This window comes from Lycorma delicatula, chromosome 4, assembly GCF_047948215.1.
Source record: "Lycorma delicatula isolate Av1 chromosome 4, ASM4794821v1, whole genome shotgun sequence".
Lineage (NCBI taxonomy): Eukaryota > Metazoa > Arthropoda > Insecta > Hemiptera > Fulgoridae > Lycorma > Lycorma delicatula.
The window spans coordinates 212,181,407-212,200,294 of record NC_134458.1 but is presented as its reverse complement, the minus strand read 5'-3'; the positions used below and the strand labels follow the sequence as shown (position 1 = coordinate 212,200,294).

Sequence of the window (18,888 nt, the reverse complement as noted above, 5' to 3'; positions counted from 1 at the left end):
AAGCCATAAATTTATTAAAAAAGTTTATAAATATACATTACTAACACGCTACTGGATATAGGAAGTACATAAAAAAAACTTAAAAAATATGAGTTTAACTTATAACAATACTTTCACCAACACAAAACTGTTAATGGTGGAATTATTACTCACTTACCTAAGAAAATTAAACATGTTAAACATTGTATTTATAATTCTAATATTGTCCTATTTATAAATTTATTGTGAGTTCCTTTATAACAAAGTTTCCTATTGTTGAAATTTCAGCCATAGCACCTATTCCTGTATCACCACACATTAATGTTTTTGAGATACACTTCACTTCTTTATATCCCCAGGATAACAAAGTAGATATTTGCACTTTGGTAATAGGGTGATTCCACATTTTTGTGTTCATTGCTGGACAAAATATCAATGGCTTTGTTATATCCCACGCTCTTATTGTGCAGGTTAGTAGATTATCACATATACCCTACCAAAGTTAAAAAAAGTATCCATTAATAGTTTATAATAATTAACAATAATTTGATAATCTGAGGAAAACAGAAAAATTTTTTTTCCTTATTTCATAATTAACTATAAAAGGTAATATGATCAACATCACATACAACTACCAAAAAACCTTTTGAAAATTATTAACATTTGACTTTTAAAATTATGTATAAATAATACTTCCAGACAGTTTTTTTTTTTGGAGCTAATTACACAGCCCCTTCAGTGGTTACCACCAGTGACAAACTATATCAAACAGACTAAAAGCATATTCAGCCACAATATATAAAGAATACATACAGCAGGTATCACCAACCATTAACAGTACTCTAGTAACTCCACTAAATATGCTGCATATTAGCTCCAAAAATACCTTCTGGAAGTAATTTTACTGGGTAATTTTGTAAGTAGTTGTTAATTTTAATATTTTTATCATGTAGAAAATTAATAAATGGTGATAAAGATACAAGTTTAAAATGCTATCAACAATTATCATTAATTGTAAATTTAAGATCTGCCTTCATAATGATGAATGTTACAGCTGAAATATCTCATTTTCTCCAGATACATTATGAACTTAAGTTAGACACACCTTACTTTTCCACAATTCTATCAGTTAACCAAGCACATTTTATAAATTACAAGATTCATTCAAAAAGTTCCCAAACCTTTTATGTTGTATACTAAGACAAAGTACTAACAGCATTGTATGATAAATGATGATCTTTGGTATTGTCCTTCATAACTAATTTGCTATAAATTGCACCATCCTATAATTATTCAAAATATTTTGCAATTTTCAGATGGTCAATATTCAGGAGCAAGTTAAATTTTATTTAAAATTTACATTGTCAGTCAATAAGTGATGTGACACTCATATTGAAGTTTTATAATCTGATAATCTTTTTACAATCAAAACGGCCATCTAGTTTTAGAATATAAGTAAACTTTTTATAACAGTTATTGATAGTAATCTTATTTCCAAATAATTTCAGTAACAGTTTAGCATAGGTCTTCCTTTGAATAGTATGATAAATAGCAAACGAGTGCAACATATTGATAAAGCTCTTGTTTTTTTTTTTTTTGTTTTCAGTCATTTGAGTGCTGATTTGATGCAGCTCTCCAAGATTCCCTATCTAGTGCAAGTCGTTTCATTTCAGTATACCCTCTACATCCTACATCCTGAACAATTTGTTTTACATATTCCAAACGTTGCCTGCCTGCACAATTTTTTCCTTCTACCTGACCCTCTAATATTAAAGCAACTATTCCAGGATGCCTTAATATGTTGCCTATAAGTCTGTCTCTTCTTTTAACTATAATTTTCCAAATGCTTCTTTCTTCATCGATTTGCCACAGTACCTCTTCATTTGTCACTTGATCCACCCATCTGATTTTTAATATTCTCCTATAACACCACATTTCAAAAGCTTTTAATCTTTTCTTCTGAAGTACTTCGATCGTCCAAGTTTCACTTCCATATAAAGTGACGCTCCAAACATATATTTTCAAAAATCTTTTCCTGACATTTAAATTAAGTTTTGATGTAAACAAATTATATTTCTGACTGAAATCTCGTTTTGCCTGTGTTCTTCGGCATTTTATATTGCTCCTGCTTCGTCCATCTTTAGTAATTCTATTTCCCATATAACAAAATTCTTCTACCTCCATAATCTTTTCTCTTCCTATTTTCACATTCAGTATCCATCTTCATTATTTATACTACATTTCATTACTTTCATTTTGTTCTTGTTTATTTTCATATGGTAGTTCTAAGCTCTTGTATCATGACGTTTTGACTGAAACTAAAAAATGAGAAAGCACATTTATTTTTTAGATCTTTCTTATTTCCTAAACGGAGACCCTCTTTGAAAGAACAATGATTAAATATTTCCAAGAAAGGCAACAGTGTTGACATTAGCCCATGAATTCAGAATAGTAATACTTCTAAAGATAAAGCCTACTTAATTATATTTATATCCAAAAAATTTATAAAAGAAAAGTATAGCAAATTTCTGAACAGACATAACTTTATATATAAACCAGCATGAAAATCATTTTATAATTTTATTTATAAAAAAAAAATGTTATTTTGGTAATACTTCCCTTGTAATTTTTCCCCAGAAATGAAACTAACTTTAGATCTGTCATTAACCACAAATTTCATGAGATTATAAAACCATCATGATACAAACAGCAGTCTCTTTGAGAGTTATTAATTCCTTTCCTCCACCTTCTTTCTTCTTCAAAAGATATCTTCCAGGATAAGGAAAATACCGTAGAAATTTTGTGGTTGCTTCAATTCTGCCTGTTATCTGGAGATTGATTCCTTTCCAAAAATTGCATACCAAGATTAACTAATAGTTTAAATGCCTGTCAGGTGAAGCCCATTCTAGAACTGAATGTAATAGAATGAGGTAATGTAATAAAGATGAGGTTCAACTTAAAAGTTTATTTTTTTCATTTTCTACAAGATGAGGCAGTGCAAGAACACTTCTAGTAAAATAACAAAGTTAATGAAAATGTTATAAGAATTTATAATTAATTTAAATACAAAAATAGAAAAGAAATCTTTTACCCATAAAACTTAACTCATTTTTTCTTTTTTAAGAAAATAAAAAAATAAAGTAAAACGTACAAATACTAAACATAATTAAACACATTTCAAAATATATTTATATACACCAATAACAATATAACATATTAAAAAAAAATGAATTTAATTTTGTAGTTAATTTCATAATGTAGTTTATCCTTAACAGCCAAATTTTTAGTAGCACTAAATATATTATGCACTACAAATAAAAGTTTACTTTAGACACTTATTGTAAGAACAGTATGCACATAGTTAAATCACCATATCAGCATGTGCACTTAATTAGACATTGGGTTTTTCTTACAAAACCTAAGACTGTATTCAACATGGTGATACAGCTGTAACTGTTTTGCCCAAGCATTTATCCGCTCACCTATTAAGAAAAGCAACTGTTTTTCTTAACACAGTGCGTTCGAAAAGTTGCTGTGCATATGCTTTAGTATATGTGGTACATTCTGTTCTTTCAGCATTAGGTTGGTTGCCATGTGGGTTCATTGGGCGTTGGTCAGTAATAAACCAAGACATCAGTTGTTGAGTTGTGATCAAACATGCTTCGTTTCATTTGTGTTGTTTATCAGAATCAATAGTTGCAAAAAAAAATGATAGTTCTTTTGGTAGAGGACACATTTTTCTCACTGAACATGTCTTTCTTGAGGGTGACAAGTATACTGATTTAGTGAGGCACAAGTTTTCTGAAAAGTTTCCAAATACTCCTGTTCCTCACCACAATGCAGTTCGAATTCTCATCAAAAAATTTCAGTCAACAGGCTCTCATGAAGATGTTGATCGAAGTGGAAGCCCACCTAAACTAAACGAACAGGAACTGCTTAATATTTCAGATGCTATTTCCGAAAGTTCATCAAAGTCAATGAGTAAAAATTAGTACAGCAGCAAGATATCAAATTTGCTACTGCACATAAAGCTGTAAGAAAAAAACTGAAACTTTTCCCCTAAAAAGTAATGTGTCTTCAAGAACTGAAACCTATAGATCACTCCAAAAGACTAGATTATTGTCAACGGTTTTAACGTTTTATTGACCAAAATTCTGTATGTGTCCTCAACATTGTTTTTTTACAGATGAAGCATGGTTTCATCTGGAAGGGTATATTAATTTAAAAAATACACGACTGTGGTCACAACTAACCCCCATGAATTACACGAACAATCTTAACACAAAGTGAAAATTGGAATCTGGGTCGGTGTGAGTAGAAATGCGCATTGTGGGTTCAATCTTTTTTGAAAATATAGTTAATAGTGATCACTACTGTGCTGTTTTAGTACAGAAGTGGCTGTTTTAACAGAAGTGGAAATCAATCACAGTTTGTTCTAACAATATGGCACCATAGTGCACAAAGCTAACAAACAGGTCAATGACTTCTTTTTGAAATGTCTTTGGTGAATGAATCATTCCTAGGGGGGTTTGTGGCCTGTACAATCATCTGATCCCACTCACCCAAATTATTTTCTACAGGGGGCAGCGAAACAAAAAGTATGTTACAAAAGAGTACGCATGATTGGCAAACTAAAAACCCCAATAACGGCATATATACAAGACATTCCAGTTCATCAGCTGGTTGAAATGTTTGAAAACAAATTGAAATGTGTGCAGTGTTGTACTGATGTTGGAGGAGGTCATTTTCAACACGTTTTATACATTATTTCAGTTATTGTAATATCCACGTCTATAAAATAATGAAATAAAAATACAAAGTAATAATTAAGAAAGTTTCATCATTACACTTCCAAAATTCCAGTGCACTGCAACTTTCCGAACACTCTGTACTAAGCTACTCCAATGCTCATTTATCATACCATAAATAATTAACTTATAAATAATATTTCAAATTATATCCTATGTTTACTTACAGTGGCAATTTTTGCTAACGTGTTTGCATCTAGAGGTGCAATTAAAATAACATCTGCCCATTTTGATAATTCTATATGCAGAACAGGATCGCCTCGCTTATTCCACATTTCCCATTCATTTTCATCTATGTTTACTTTTACATGACTTTGTATTTCATCTTTTGAACAAAAATGAATAGCACTTTTTGTCATAACAACTTGAATTGATAGTATTAAATTAAGCTGTTCATTTTCACTTACTTTTTCTTCAATATATGTGATTAATTGTGGTAATTTTATAGTTGCAACGCTTCCAGTACAACAAATCAATAAGTTTTTTTTATTCATTTTTTTTTTTTACTTTATTTTAAACCATTTATATATTACCTAAAATTATATACAATGTTTTAAGTTTAATTAACACAAATCAACTTATAATAAAAAAATAATAATAAACTTGCAAAGGGAAAGTATTATAATAGAAATGCTGTTTTAACTTTAAATTGGTACCGAGTTCAATTACTAGAAAAGGAGCTGGTATTTTTGCATTTTTTTTCAAATAACTGCTCCGTTATAATTTGGAACCTCAACCTTCCAGTAAACAGGAAGACACACCAATTAGCCAACAACAGAGGAACCATAATTATCTATTTTATAAGTTATACAATGAGATTTATTAATAGTTAAATAAATATCACATGTGTGCTATTAAGTGCAAAGATAAAAAATGATGACATCTATAATACGAGGGTAAATCAATTATTATCCGCAATTTGGTTATATTTTTGTTTATGTTGGTAGTACTGTCATGTTGCGTAGATGACGCATATGTAGTTTAATTGTTGTTATGTCTGTACAGGTTTAATGCTGCTAGGTTAGTTCCATTATCGCTGCTCTGCTGTTAACCATGGCTGCTCCGCTTTCTGTATGCACCAAAGAAGAGCAACGTTCAGTGATCCGTTTTTTGTGGTCAGAAGGTGTATCAGGGGCCGAAATTCATTGAAAACATTTGGTACAGTATGGGAACAGTGTGTTGCCGCAATGGAGTGTCTACAAATGGATTGAAAAATTCAAAAACAGTCACACAAGTGTTACGCACGACGAAGGAGCCGGACGACCATTTACCGCCACAAATGTGGAAAACATTGAGCGTGCACTTGACATGGTTTTCTTAGACAGACGAGTGTCTGTCTTTGGCACATCATTCTGCAGATGATGTGCCACTTCATCAAACTATTGATGAAGTGGCACATCATCTGCAAATTAGTCACGGTTCTGCCTACGAAATCATCCACAACAGACTTGGATTCCATAAAGTCTGTGCAAGATGGGTCGCAAAACAACTCACACAGCTGCATAAACAAACGCACTTGGACATCTGCCAAAGACATTTGGATTGCTATGGTAATGAACATCTTCTTAGGCAGAATCATCTTCAGAGTCATGGAACATATTCTTAGACAGAATCATCACTGGTGATGAAACATGGATCCATCATTACAAGCTGGAGAGTATGGAGAATGGAAACAACCAAATTCACACTGCAAAAAATTCAAGACCCTGTAAATCAAGTTCAAGACCCAATCACCCACAGAAAAACTGATACTTATGGTTTTTGGGACTCAAGGCCCAGTACTGGAACATTATGAGGAAAGGGGCACGACAATAAACAGTGCGCGTTACAGTGAGATGCTTACTGCCAAGCTGAAGCCTGCAATTCGAAGCAAACGACAAGTATTGCTGTCGAAAAGTGTTGTGTTGTTGCACGACAATGCCCGTCCACATACTGCTGCCCACACTGCTGAAACGCTCCAGAAACTCAACTTTGAAGTACTGGCTGATCCTCTGTATAGTCCTGATCTTGCCCCTTCTGACTACCACTTGTTTGGTCCACTCAAAGAGGCATTAAGGGGCTTTCAATTTACCTTGGACGAAACAGTGAAAGAAGCGGTGCATTCCTGGCTCGCAGCTCACCAAAAACCTTCTTTTATGAGGGCTGAGGGCATCAGGAAGCTCGTGCAACGATGGACCAAGTGCGTTGAAATGCAAGGGGACTATGTAGAAAAATGATATACATGTAAGTTTCCTATTTGTATTAAAATAAAATTTATAACTACACTGTGGATAATAATTGACTTACCCTCGTAAAAACCAATCTGTTTACTTATTTGCACTATCATAATAACACATTTCAGTTAAAACAATAATCATCTACTTTTTGTAATAATATATATTTAAAATTTTTTTTATACCGCCACAAATGTTCCTATCTATTAACTCATTTTGCCCATTATAAACCAATTAAAAAAGGATTTTGTTTTTATTATTAAAACGAATTTATTTTAATTCAAAAATAAGCATCAAATATACATTCCACATCTAGTATTTAACACCTCTTTATTTAGAAAAACTTCTCTACTCAATGACAGTATTAGAAATGTTTAATTTAAGAAATGAAAAATGACTTTTCTAAAGTGCATCCAGCACATCGCTGCCTATGATTTGTTTCACCTTTATTTAATATAGACAAAGTCTGATCTCATTCCATTTATAAACTCAGCAATAATTACTGCCATGAATGGAAATTTCTCAAATCTGTTAGGGTTGATGATGCAGCCCACGCTGGGGAAAAACACATCCAAAAAAGTTTTCTAGAATTAGGTGGTCCATAAACAAACATTATACTACATTTCCTTTTATTTACTGTATCTAACACATCAATTTTTTGTGTAAAACAGTAAGAACTTTGAAAACTATCGTCATAATTAAATAAAAACAAAATTAATCATAAGGTACAAAGACATTTATTTGGATCTACATGCATTTTGTCAAGCTGACCTAAATTTGAACAATTATAACAAGACTCAATCTAGAATAATGTGTTGATAAATCTGTCAGGTAGGAAGTGACATTAGACAAATTAATGAACTGAAATTTTTTGTTTAGTATGATAATTGAACAATTGCAATGATACTTATGAGCATAGTATCCTCCAGATCCATTACAATTTTTACTATCTTAATTGCATATCCAGTCATATTAGAAACGGTGAAAAAAATTTGCCCACTGGGTTTGAGTTCAATTATCAAGGGAAATTTCTTACCAAGAGTAAGATTGTATTGCCTTTTTAATTTTATTTGCTTAGTATATGCTGTAATTAAGTTGCATTTATTAATACTGATGTCTTGATAGCCTTGAGTAAACTGATTGCCACTTGTATCAACAATCGGATCTATCTCAGGAACAAAGGACATACAATTGTTGGTGAGGGTTGCAGATAATGTGCCTGCTAACAAGATAAATGTATCATCAACTGTTTCTGTGCATATTTGTTTTAACCAGCTAGGTTCAACTGACTATACATTTTTTCCTCATATTCATTTCCTTGAAAACAGAACGAGTTCATTTCTCTGTTTTTAAAACAGAGAAATGTAAATTTTCCAAATTTGATGACAATTTCTGGACAGAGTTTCAAAAAAAGTCAACAGGTAAATCAATTTTTAAGACATAAACTAGTAATATGAGGCAGCCCAATAATAAAATTTCCTAGCCATTTGGTTGTTATTTCTTGAGATTCATTAGTTATTTATACAACTTTTGTAATACAGGTTGATTCAAAGAAACGGGAAATTTTTAAAGTTGTGTTGGTAGCCGTGGGCGATTGGTACCACTTGATAAGTGGCGCCAGCCTCTGTAACCTAACCTGCCATTTAGTTGTCATGGATCCTTTGGAGTGGTGCGCAACGTGCATTTGCTATCAAAGCGATTTACAAAAACAATGACAGTGTGGAGGGAGCGCGTAGAGAATTTCGCCGTCATTTTAATCTGGGACTGCACGACCGTGCTCCATCAGCACATGCAATTAAAACATGGATATCTAATTTTGAGGAAACCGGTTCGGCAATGAAAAAGAAACCTCCAGACCGTGAGCGAACCGTCCGTACACCACAGAATGTTCAAGCTTTACAAGATGCTGTCACACGAAGTCCACGTCGGTCAATCCGTCGTCTCTCAGCATCTTTACAATCGCATAATTCAAGTGTTCGAAGAATGTTAGCGAAGGACTTGCAATTCCATCCATACAAGTTGCAGATCGTCCAGGAACTGAAACCGAACGATGCAGTTGTGCGAGCACAATTCTGTAATGTAATGCTTCAGAAGATAAATGATAACGAAGAGTTTGTTCACGAACTGTGGATGTCAGACGAAGCGCATTTCCACCTCAGTGGATTTGTTAACAAGCAAAATTTCAAATACTGGGCGCAAGAAAATCCTACGCAGCTACACCAGCGTCCGTGGCACAGCCAGAAAGTGACCGTGTGGTGTGCTATGTCATCTTACGGTGTTATAGGCCCTTATTTTTTTGAGGATGACAACGGTCTTGCGATTACAGTGACGTCGGGTCGTTACGTAGCCGTGCTTGAAACCTTTGTTGTGGAACAACAAAAGAGATTTCCACCAATTTTTAATACAGCCTGGTTTCAACAAGACGAAGCAACGTCACATACTGCACGAATATCGATGGCAGCTGTACGCGATTGTTTGGACAACGTGTCATTTCACGAAACGGTGACATTAGATGGCCTCCCAGATCACCTGATCTCTCAGCTTGCGATTACTTTTTGTGGGGTCACCTTAAAAGCAAAGTATTCCACAGTAGACCTGCTACAACGGAAGAACTGAAGGCAAAGATCCGAGAAGCAATTGCGTCAATTCCAGTTGAGATGTTACGTCAAACCACGAACAATTTAACGAAGAGACTTCGTGAGTGTTTACGTAGAAGAGGAGGTCACCTGCAAGATGTCATCTTTAAAAAAATAAACTAAAATGTATGTATCCTAAAATGGCAACATTTGTACAATTACATGAAATAAAATTCATTTTCTAAAAAAAATTTTCATTAACGTTATTTAATTTTTTAAATTTCCCGTTTCTTTGAATCATCGTGTATTACTATTAGTATTACCAAAATATTAATTGTGGATGATTTTTTCTTTATTTTGATAGTTTTCATTATAAAATAAAATTTTTTTAAATAAAAATATTGCGTGTCTTTAGTGAAGTAAATCATTTCTTCATATAGTAATAGAACTGGTGTAAATAAGATGCTGTGTATATGCACTCTTACAAAAAAAACAGTCAGACTGGTAACTCCTGGGAAGAAACAAACCACTCGGTTACTTGCTTGCTGTCTCCTTTAGAAGAACTGCCAATTATTAAATGGAGCAAACTGGGCAGATCAGTAAGCACAAAATATAGTTACAGATGAAATCATATACATGGAGATATGTTCAGATAAATGTATTTAAACTAAATATTTGCACAGTACGAGCATTCAATTTTATTTCAAACTGGTTCTATTATAGAAAACTGGTTCTATTTTACTGGTATCACTCATGTAAAATTATTTACGACCTGTACTATAATTAAATAATTGGGTAGATTATAATTTAAATATAAATTATATTTTTTTTTTATGAATACGCCTGTAAAATAATTGTGGTCTTGCCCTTCAATTTTCCCTACTTTCACACAAACAGTACTGTAGTATATCATCAATCAGTATTTCTGCTATTTGCAACAGAAGTTTAAGTTTAAATAAACCTCTGCACTTTCATTATTAAAAATTAGTGTTAATTATCTTCAATTGTTAACGTTTTTCAGTTCATAAATAAACTAATAATTTTTTTATAGCATCAAATAAACTTTTGTCCTTTTAGGCAACAAATGAGATGAAAATAAAATATTACAAATTAAAATATAAATGTGTATAAAAACTTATAAATGAAAAATATAATGTAAAAATACATTCCTAAATTAATACATCTACAAAATTTTTACCAGAAATTCTACATTAAAGAAGTCAGATTCATAATGCATCTATTTTAAAGTGTTTAACTGTTAATACTTCCAAGAAGTAATTTATTAAAGGCATATAGCCAGGTTGGCACAAAGGTTAGCTATCCTGTATGAGTGGTAATTTGAGGGCCAGCCAGACTATTAACATTTCAATACTAGTAGTTCCTAGAAACTATTTCTCAGCTATTATTATGTTATTAGATTCTAATTTATCAATATATAGCAGAATGATTCAAAGAAGTAAAAGCTATAGGTACATTAACTACATGAATGGTGGTTGCAGTTACCTATGAATTAAAAATGATAATTACAGCCCTGGGTAAAGTAGTAAACTACATCTTTACAACCTGTACGATTCCACTACACCAGGAATGATGAAACTGCACTCAGAAAATCAAAGAATATTAGCAATGATAAAAATGTCAACGGCCAAAATTACATTAGACTAGTTTTTGTCTATCACAGAAATTAAACAATCATCGGTTTAAATTATATAAATATTTATACATAATAATAAATTTCATTAATACTAATTTTATTAATAAATATATTAATCGATTAGACTAAGTGGTCTTTTAATTTTTTTTTGCAAGCACTTTTATAGCGTAAACTGCTTTGTCAGTTAAAAAATTAACAGACTGAAATATCTTCAAAATAATTTTATTTAATTATAAGTGTAATATGATTATATTGTTTTTTTTTCTTTGGTGTTATAAAGGATTGAGCATCAACAGCTACGGTCATCAGCCCGTTGGATATTGATCGGGTATCAAAAGATGCCATGCCTAACTGGGATTCGAACCCGGGACCTCTGCACAAAATGCCAATGAAGTGGTACCTACTCAGCCACGCAGGTCGGCTGTAATTTAATTTTGTAAATTCATTTAATAATTACAATAAGTAATTTAAGTGTATACATATTTGCAATTATGTATAACAAGGCATCATACCAGTAACAGCTTCCTACTGTATTTTTCTAAAAAAATTGGATACTTTAGTATTACACGGAATACCTACTTTTTATGCTGTTTTTTGGGTAAAGTAAAAAACATGCACACGTAGAGTAAGGAAATACTTTTATTGAGGTTATATAAAATTTTAAAATAGTTACAACTGACAAGTTTATTGCAGTGATGCCCAAAATTCAGCAATGTCGGCAAACCGCCAGAAGCAGCCGGCGCCGATTGTCACATTTAATCCGCCAAATGATGAAAGGCTGTTTCCCTGGGATTTTTAATACACCATTTTGCCAAATCCTATATGTGTTCTACCTGTTGAATATTAGCTGCAGTTTCTGGATCAATAAAGTTGAATTTACGATTTACAGTGAAATAAGGAAACCCAGCTTTTTCTAGTTCGTTTGATTGATAACCTTTCCAGCAGTCTGATATAATGGTACTACGTTGTTCAATATGTAGCTGTATTAGTTCCATGAAGGTTTCTGCACTTCTGTCAGACACTTTCTCTAAAAAGCAGGCACCTGTTTCTCAGCAAAATATATTTGTAACAGTAATTATTGATATTTTGCTATGTTCAAACCATGTTCTAACATGAGACGTTTTTTCTGACACGATTTAACATTAAAAAATAAGTATTCCTTACTAAAATGCAAGCACATTACATGCCCATTAATGTATTGCTTGGTGGCTGGTAATATATATTTCCCTGTAGAAAAGTGACAGGTCATTGAAATTATAGACACTGCAAACTGAACCTATCTTGACCACAAATAAAAGAAACAGTGTAAAACCTAGGTAGCCCGTATAATATTAAATTACCGTAAATTTAGACCTATGAAAAATTAAAATACTTATAATTTTATTTTTTTTAAATACTTGCTGGCGAGTATTTTCAATTCATTTCGCCATTGAGAAATTTTCAAGCACTGTAGTAACAAATTGCAGTCGTCGTTTAAAAATTCCAGATAATTCTCCCCATGACAAGTTGTTCAGAACAAAAAGGCCTATTCATTTGTTGTCCATCATGCAATACCAAACATTCACTGAAAATAATTGCTAGAAATTTGATTCAACTAAAGCATGTGGGTTTTCTTCACACCACTGATGTGAATTCAGCATGTTGTTTATGCCACAATGGGTAAAAGTAGTTTCACCTGAAAATAGTATGATCGGAATTAATTGGTAATTACTGTTAACCTGTTGACATAGCTGCAGGTTAAACTTTCTAAATATAAAGACGTAGTCCATGAGCATGTTATGTTCTCCATACTGTACTTTGTGGCTGTTGAGTCATGTAAAAATTCTTCATGTACTTGTAAGACTAAGCTGTACCATCTGAAGAATGTTTTCTCTTTCATTAGCATGTAATGGTTGACATTCACATGAAACATGAGCGCTGGTAAGTGTACTATTCACATGAAGATTATTAAAAATTCTATAAAATACTTTACAGTTTGGAACTACTGGTCCAGGATACTTACATCAGTATTCTCTTTCATCGTCATATTCTGCATGAGTGAAGAGTTGTGGCATTTTTAAAAAAAAAAGTACCGAATTTATTCGAGTACCCCCTGCCCCTGAATAAGCCCCGCAACTCAATTTTCCAGACCGAAAATGTAAAAAAAAAAATCGAGTGTATACCGGTATTTTAAACTGCAACAAATATGATAAAAAAAGATGTAAATACTAAAATATTCAGAAAGTAAAGCATTTAATTCGTTCATTTAAATTACAATTTTAATATTACATTAATAATTAATTACCGTAAGTATTAGTTTAGTTCGTAATCAGTAGGCCAATAAAACGAAAAGAAAGTATCATCTTGAAAAGGATAATTTCAAAACACATTTTAATATGGGATTTTATTTTTAATTTATCTCTGTCAATGTCGAGTTACCGGTAGTCTCCACGTCGCTCTGCCAAAGGTGATCGCTTCACTACCATCAAGTTCAATAGATATTCCGCATTTTTAAAACTTTTCCTTACTAATTCCGTGGAAATACCTTCCCAAGCATCTTTTATACAAACACAAATCTGGGCGTTTGATTCTTCCTGTAGGCGTGAGAAAGAAATTTTCATCAGCCATCCATTTACCGTACAGTTGTTTTAATGCAGACATCTACTAATTGCAATAGAGATGTCAACCCACCTGGAATTATTACTCGGTCTGTCATACCCTTTTTTAAAATGTCTTTCACTTTATCAGTCGTATGCCCCCGATAACTAACCATTACTAGCATACCGGTATTTTTTTTATTAAGTAAATCTCCTGGTCGCTTTTGCCATACACACCTGATCCGATCTAAAATTCAGGTTTCGTCCATCCAACCTGATTCCTGTGCTCTGACAATAACTCCATTTACCTGTACGGTAGGAAGAGTTTTTTAAAAACAATGTACGGAGGTAATTTTGATCCGCCAGAAGTAATGCAAAGGATAACACTACACCTTTGTTTTTCATTACCAGCAGTGCGAATCGCAATACTTTTTTCACCTTTTTTGTTTACGGTTTTGTCAAATGGCATTTCAAAATATACGGGGGTTTGATCAGCGTTTCCTATTAGAGAAGGCAAATAGCCTTTATCTTTTCTAAGATTTATTATGTATTTGTGAAAATGTAATATTTTTTGTTCATAAGCGTCTGAAAGTCGTTAAGAAACGGTCGTCTTCCGTCATTGACAAATCATTTCGTGCAAAAAATCGTGTTATCCATCCACGGCTTTGTATTTTGGTTTTAAGCCACGAAAAGCCCTTTTATTACCAGTACCTTTCACCAGAAGTTGTTCCTTCTTACCCCAGTCTCGAATGCAGCTTTCATCTACGTCAAATTTTCTTCCTGCCGCCCGATTTCAAATTTTTTGAGCCTCTTCTACAACGCGCAGTTTTTCATTTACTATAAAAGATCGTAGACGCTGTCCTTTTGTACTCATTTTAATGCCGTAATTAAAATAAATCACCGTATTAAACTTTACAAAATAAACTAAACAGATAAAATGCACATAACCTTCCACATTTACAAATAGTACAATGACTATGGCGAATAGACAAGACGACGATGGGTAACTGATACTGTAACTGTAGTGTCACTAGAACCGGATGCAGCCTATATAGAATGAATCAGTTTTATAAAAATACCGTAACTTCGTTCCTATCGATAATATGAACAGGATGTTAATAATTAAGGATGTATTGTGTATAAAGCGGCATCCTATATTGATAAACGAAAGCCTAATGTAACTATATTTATGCGATTGAATTTAGGTACTTCGAAGAAAACGTTTACTTTACATAAATTATCCTGGCTAAAGGCTATGTTTCAAGTAAGTCCCGCACCCTTACTTTTTCTCTCCAATTCCAAGAAAAAAAGTGCGGGGGCTACTCGAATAAATACGGTATTCATAACGGAATTTCACTTCTTTAAATTCCAATTCAATTGAAAAAATGTATGTTCAGTTCATAGTACAATAAACACAAAAACATTGCATAACTTTCAAAATAATTAAACACAATCAAAATTATATCAGAAGCAACTAAACATTATTATTAACACGTAACCACAACTTTATGACAACAATGAATAGTATTCAAATTAATTTTGAAGCATTCAGTTAATGTTGCCAACCCAATTTTTCAAAGGTCTAAATTTATTGTACTAAAAACAGTTGTTTTTAATTTTTATAAATTCATAACATTTTTCTGTTTAGTTTTATTCTGTTCTGTTTTGTTTTTATAATAAAAGTTGATTTTTTTTTTGTTTTCAGAAAATGTATTACATCAAATTTCTCAGAACGATATTCTCTACAAGTTTTGATAATAAAATTTATACATTTATTAGACATTTAACAAAGTTATTGTACTTCAAAACTAAAAAAAAATTGTTTTTTTATCACTTAATTTTTTCTGTTTTACATTGGATATCATGAAAACAATGGGATATACAGCTCTGGAACCCACTTTATTTGATTTTTTAGCTCATAAATAATATAAGTTACCACTTAATACCATCAAGTTTACTGCTTATATTAACGCCTTAAAAGTTTCATTAGAGCTCATTTCACCAGAGGACTGAAATCTGAACAAACTTTTTCACTAGCTATAACTAAATAACAAAGAGTTTTTCTTTGTATGAACTTATTTAAAACTGCAGAATCAATTCCCAAATTATTTCCCTTTCCTCTTGAATTACTCTGTATGTATATATATATATTTTTTTAAATCAATTCTTTTAAAATAAATAAAGTAGGATGACTTACCTTATTCCATTATATATGCAGGAGTGCTTTCGTGATTTACTCAAATCATCAGCTGCATTATATATTCATATACTCATCTCAAATTGCATTACAAACTTTGTAAAACATAATAACATATCATGTATTTATTTAAAATTTAAAACCTTTAATCTTTTAATTTATTTATTTATTTTTTTTTTTAACTTTTATTCAGTTTAATTAAAAATTAAATCAAAATTTAAAAATATGAAAAATTAACATTAAAAACTAAATTGAAAATTAAATTGCAAAAATTTTTACATATGTAAAAATATGATGTCAAGACATAAAATCAAATTAAAATTAAAAGTCAAAAATTACAATTAAAATCCAATAAAAATAATTTTAAGTAAAGCAATTTTGCATGTTGTCCGTGTAACTGAACTTACTTTACTATACTGTTGAAATATATTAAATTATACATCACTATCAAAATAATTAGAATTTGAAAGCTGCAGTAGAGGGCACCACGATCTATTTTGATAGTGTTGTATAATTTATTTTTTCATCAGTATATTAAAGTAAGTTCAGTTAAATGGACAACATGCATAATTGTTATACTTAAAATTATTTTTATTTGATTTTAATTTGACTTTTAAATTTTAATGTTTGATTTTTAATTTTAATTTGATTTTATGCCTTGACGTAATATTTTTACAATTTAATTTTTAACGTTAATTTTAATTAATTTTTCATATTTTTAAATTTTGTTTTAATTTTTAATTTAACTGAATAAATGTTTAAAATTAAAAAAAAAAAAAAAAAAGATTTAAGGGTTTTAAATTTTAAATAAAATAAATAAACGCATATGTTACTATATTTTACAAAGTTTGTAATGTAATTTCAGATGAATATATAATACAGCAGATGATGCGAGTAAATCGCAAAAGCGCTTCTGCATATACAAGGCGTTTTCAAAAAGTATCGAGAATTTTGAAATTTCGCGGGTTGTATAGTCCGATTCTCGGGATTTTTTAATTGTATTGGTAAACATGTCTGAAAAGTATCTGTACATTTTTAGCCATATTGGATGTTCAGTCTGTTGTCAGCTGTCAAAAGGATAACACGTGTTTGGTACGATCGGCGATTTTTTATTTGTATAAATAATGGATGAAAGAATTTGTATTAAATTTTGCTATAAGAATGGATTTTGCTATAAATGTAGCAATGTTTTAAAAATGTTAAGTATTGGTGAGTCTGCTATGAGTAAAGCAAGTGTTTACGAGTGGTATAAGTGTTTCCAAGAAAGTCGTTGAAGATGACGAGCGCTCCGGACGCCCCAGCACATCAACAACCGATGAACGTGGAAAAAGTGAAAGAAATGATTATGAATGATCGCTGAATCACATCAGAGAAGTCGCTGATGATGTTAGGATATCAATTGGCTCATGCCATGAAATTTTTTCGGATGTTTTGGGTATGAAAAGTGTGACAGCGAAATGTGTTTCAAAATTGTTGAATTTCGAACAAAAACAGCGGCGAATGGAAGTTGCTCAGGAGTCGCTAAATGAAATCAACAACAATACAGAACTACTGAAACGTGTTACAACAGGTGATGAAACACGGGTTTACGGATATGATGTCGAAACTAAGGCTCAATCGTCCCAGTAGTGGCATTCTGGACCACCAAGACCGAAAAAACCTCGACAAGTACGGTCGAATGTAAAGGTTATGGTCACCGTTTTCTTCGATTTTACCGGCATAGTGCATCATGAGTTGTTGTCATAAGGTCAAACGATTAATAAGGAGTATTACCTACAAGTTCAACGCCGTTTGCGTGAAGCAATCCGAAAAAACGCCCGAATTTGTGGCGAAACAATTCATGGCTTTTGCACCACGATAATGAGCCTACTCACATTTCATTGCTTGTTCGTCAATTTTTGGACAAAAATAGCACTTTAATGATACCCAGCCGCCATATTCGCCAGACATGGCCCCATGTGATTTTCTTCTATTCCCAAAAATAAAGAAAACTTTAAAAGGCCGTCGTTTTACAAGCACAGATGAGATTAAAAGCGAATAGCTGAAAGAGCTAAACACTATTCCAAAGATCGAGTTCCAGAAGTGATTGGATAAAGTACTTTGGTTGGTCTAATAAAAATAAATGTGTGTGTGTTAAATGAAATGGCTATTATAGAAGTTGCAGTGGGAATCTCTTACAACTTGTGTGAAATAATTTTGCCTAATATTTTAGATATGAAACGAGTAATAGGAAAAATTGTTAAATTTTTAACAAATCAGCACTGCAAAACAATTGTTGGCTTACATTCCTGAATGGAACTTTTCTGAAGAACCAAGACTGAAAAAAGCACATCAAGTTTGATCGAATAGTAAAGGTCTTACTGTTTTTTTAATTATTTTTTTTTTTTACAATGGCATCATCCATTACCATCTCTTACCACAAGGACAAACGGTCAACAAACACTATTACTTAACAGTTGTACACTGTATATGTGAGGCAATCTGAAGAAGACAACCACAAATGTGGGCAAGCAATTTTTGGATTTTTCACCATAACTTTCCAGCTCGCACATCACTATTAATTTGTGATTATTTAGTCAAAAATAATGCCAAAGTCTCTCCAAATTCTGCAGAATGACACCCTGTGACTTTTTGTTATTCCCAATGATCAAGAAAGGGACAACACGATTTGCAATGATAGATGAAATAAAGAAAAAACATCACTAGGTGAATTTAAGGCTATACCAAATACTTAATGAAAATCCATCATAACAAAAGAAAATAAACAAAAAAATCAATAACAAATCACAAACCTGTTTCAATGTAAAGGTGTTACTAACAGAATACTAAAGCTAAAAGTACATTACAACGAAAAAGATAAATACAAAAACCAAATGAGACAAATA

At 32.0% G+C, this 18,888-nt stretch overlaps 1 protein-coding gene across 1 annotated transcript in view; it reads right to left on the bottom strand.

Moving 5' to 3' along the window:
* Ppcdc (phosphopantothenoylcysteine decarboxylase) overlaps positions 1-18,888 on the bottom strand; it is a 28,389-nt gene continuing 9,501 nt past the window's right edge. Inside the window, exons 2-3 of the mRNA XM_075365156.1 lie at positions 4,955-5,320; positions 1-472 (exon numbers count right to left, since the gene is read on the bottom strand). Coding sequence (XP_075221271.1) covers positions 212-472; positions 4,955-5,281 — 588 coding nt within the window. The 5' untranslated portion in view covers positions 5,282-5,320 and the 3' untranslated portion in view covers positions 1-211. The remainder of the gene's footprint in view (positions 473-4,954; positions 5,321-18,888) is intronic.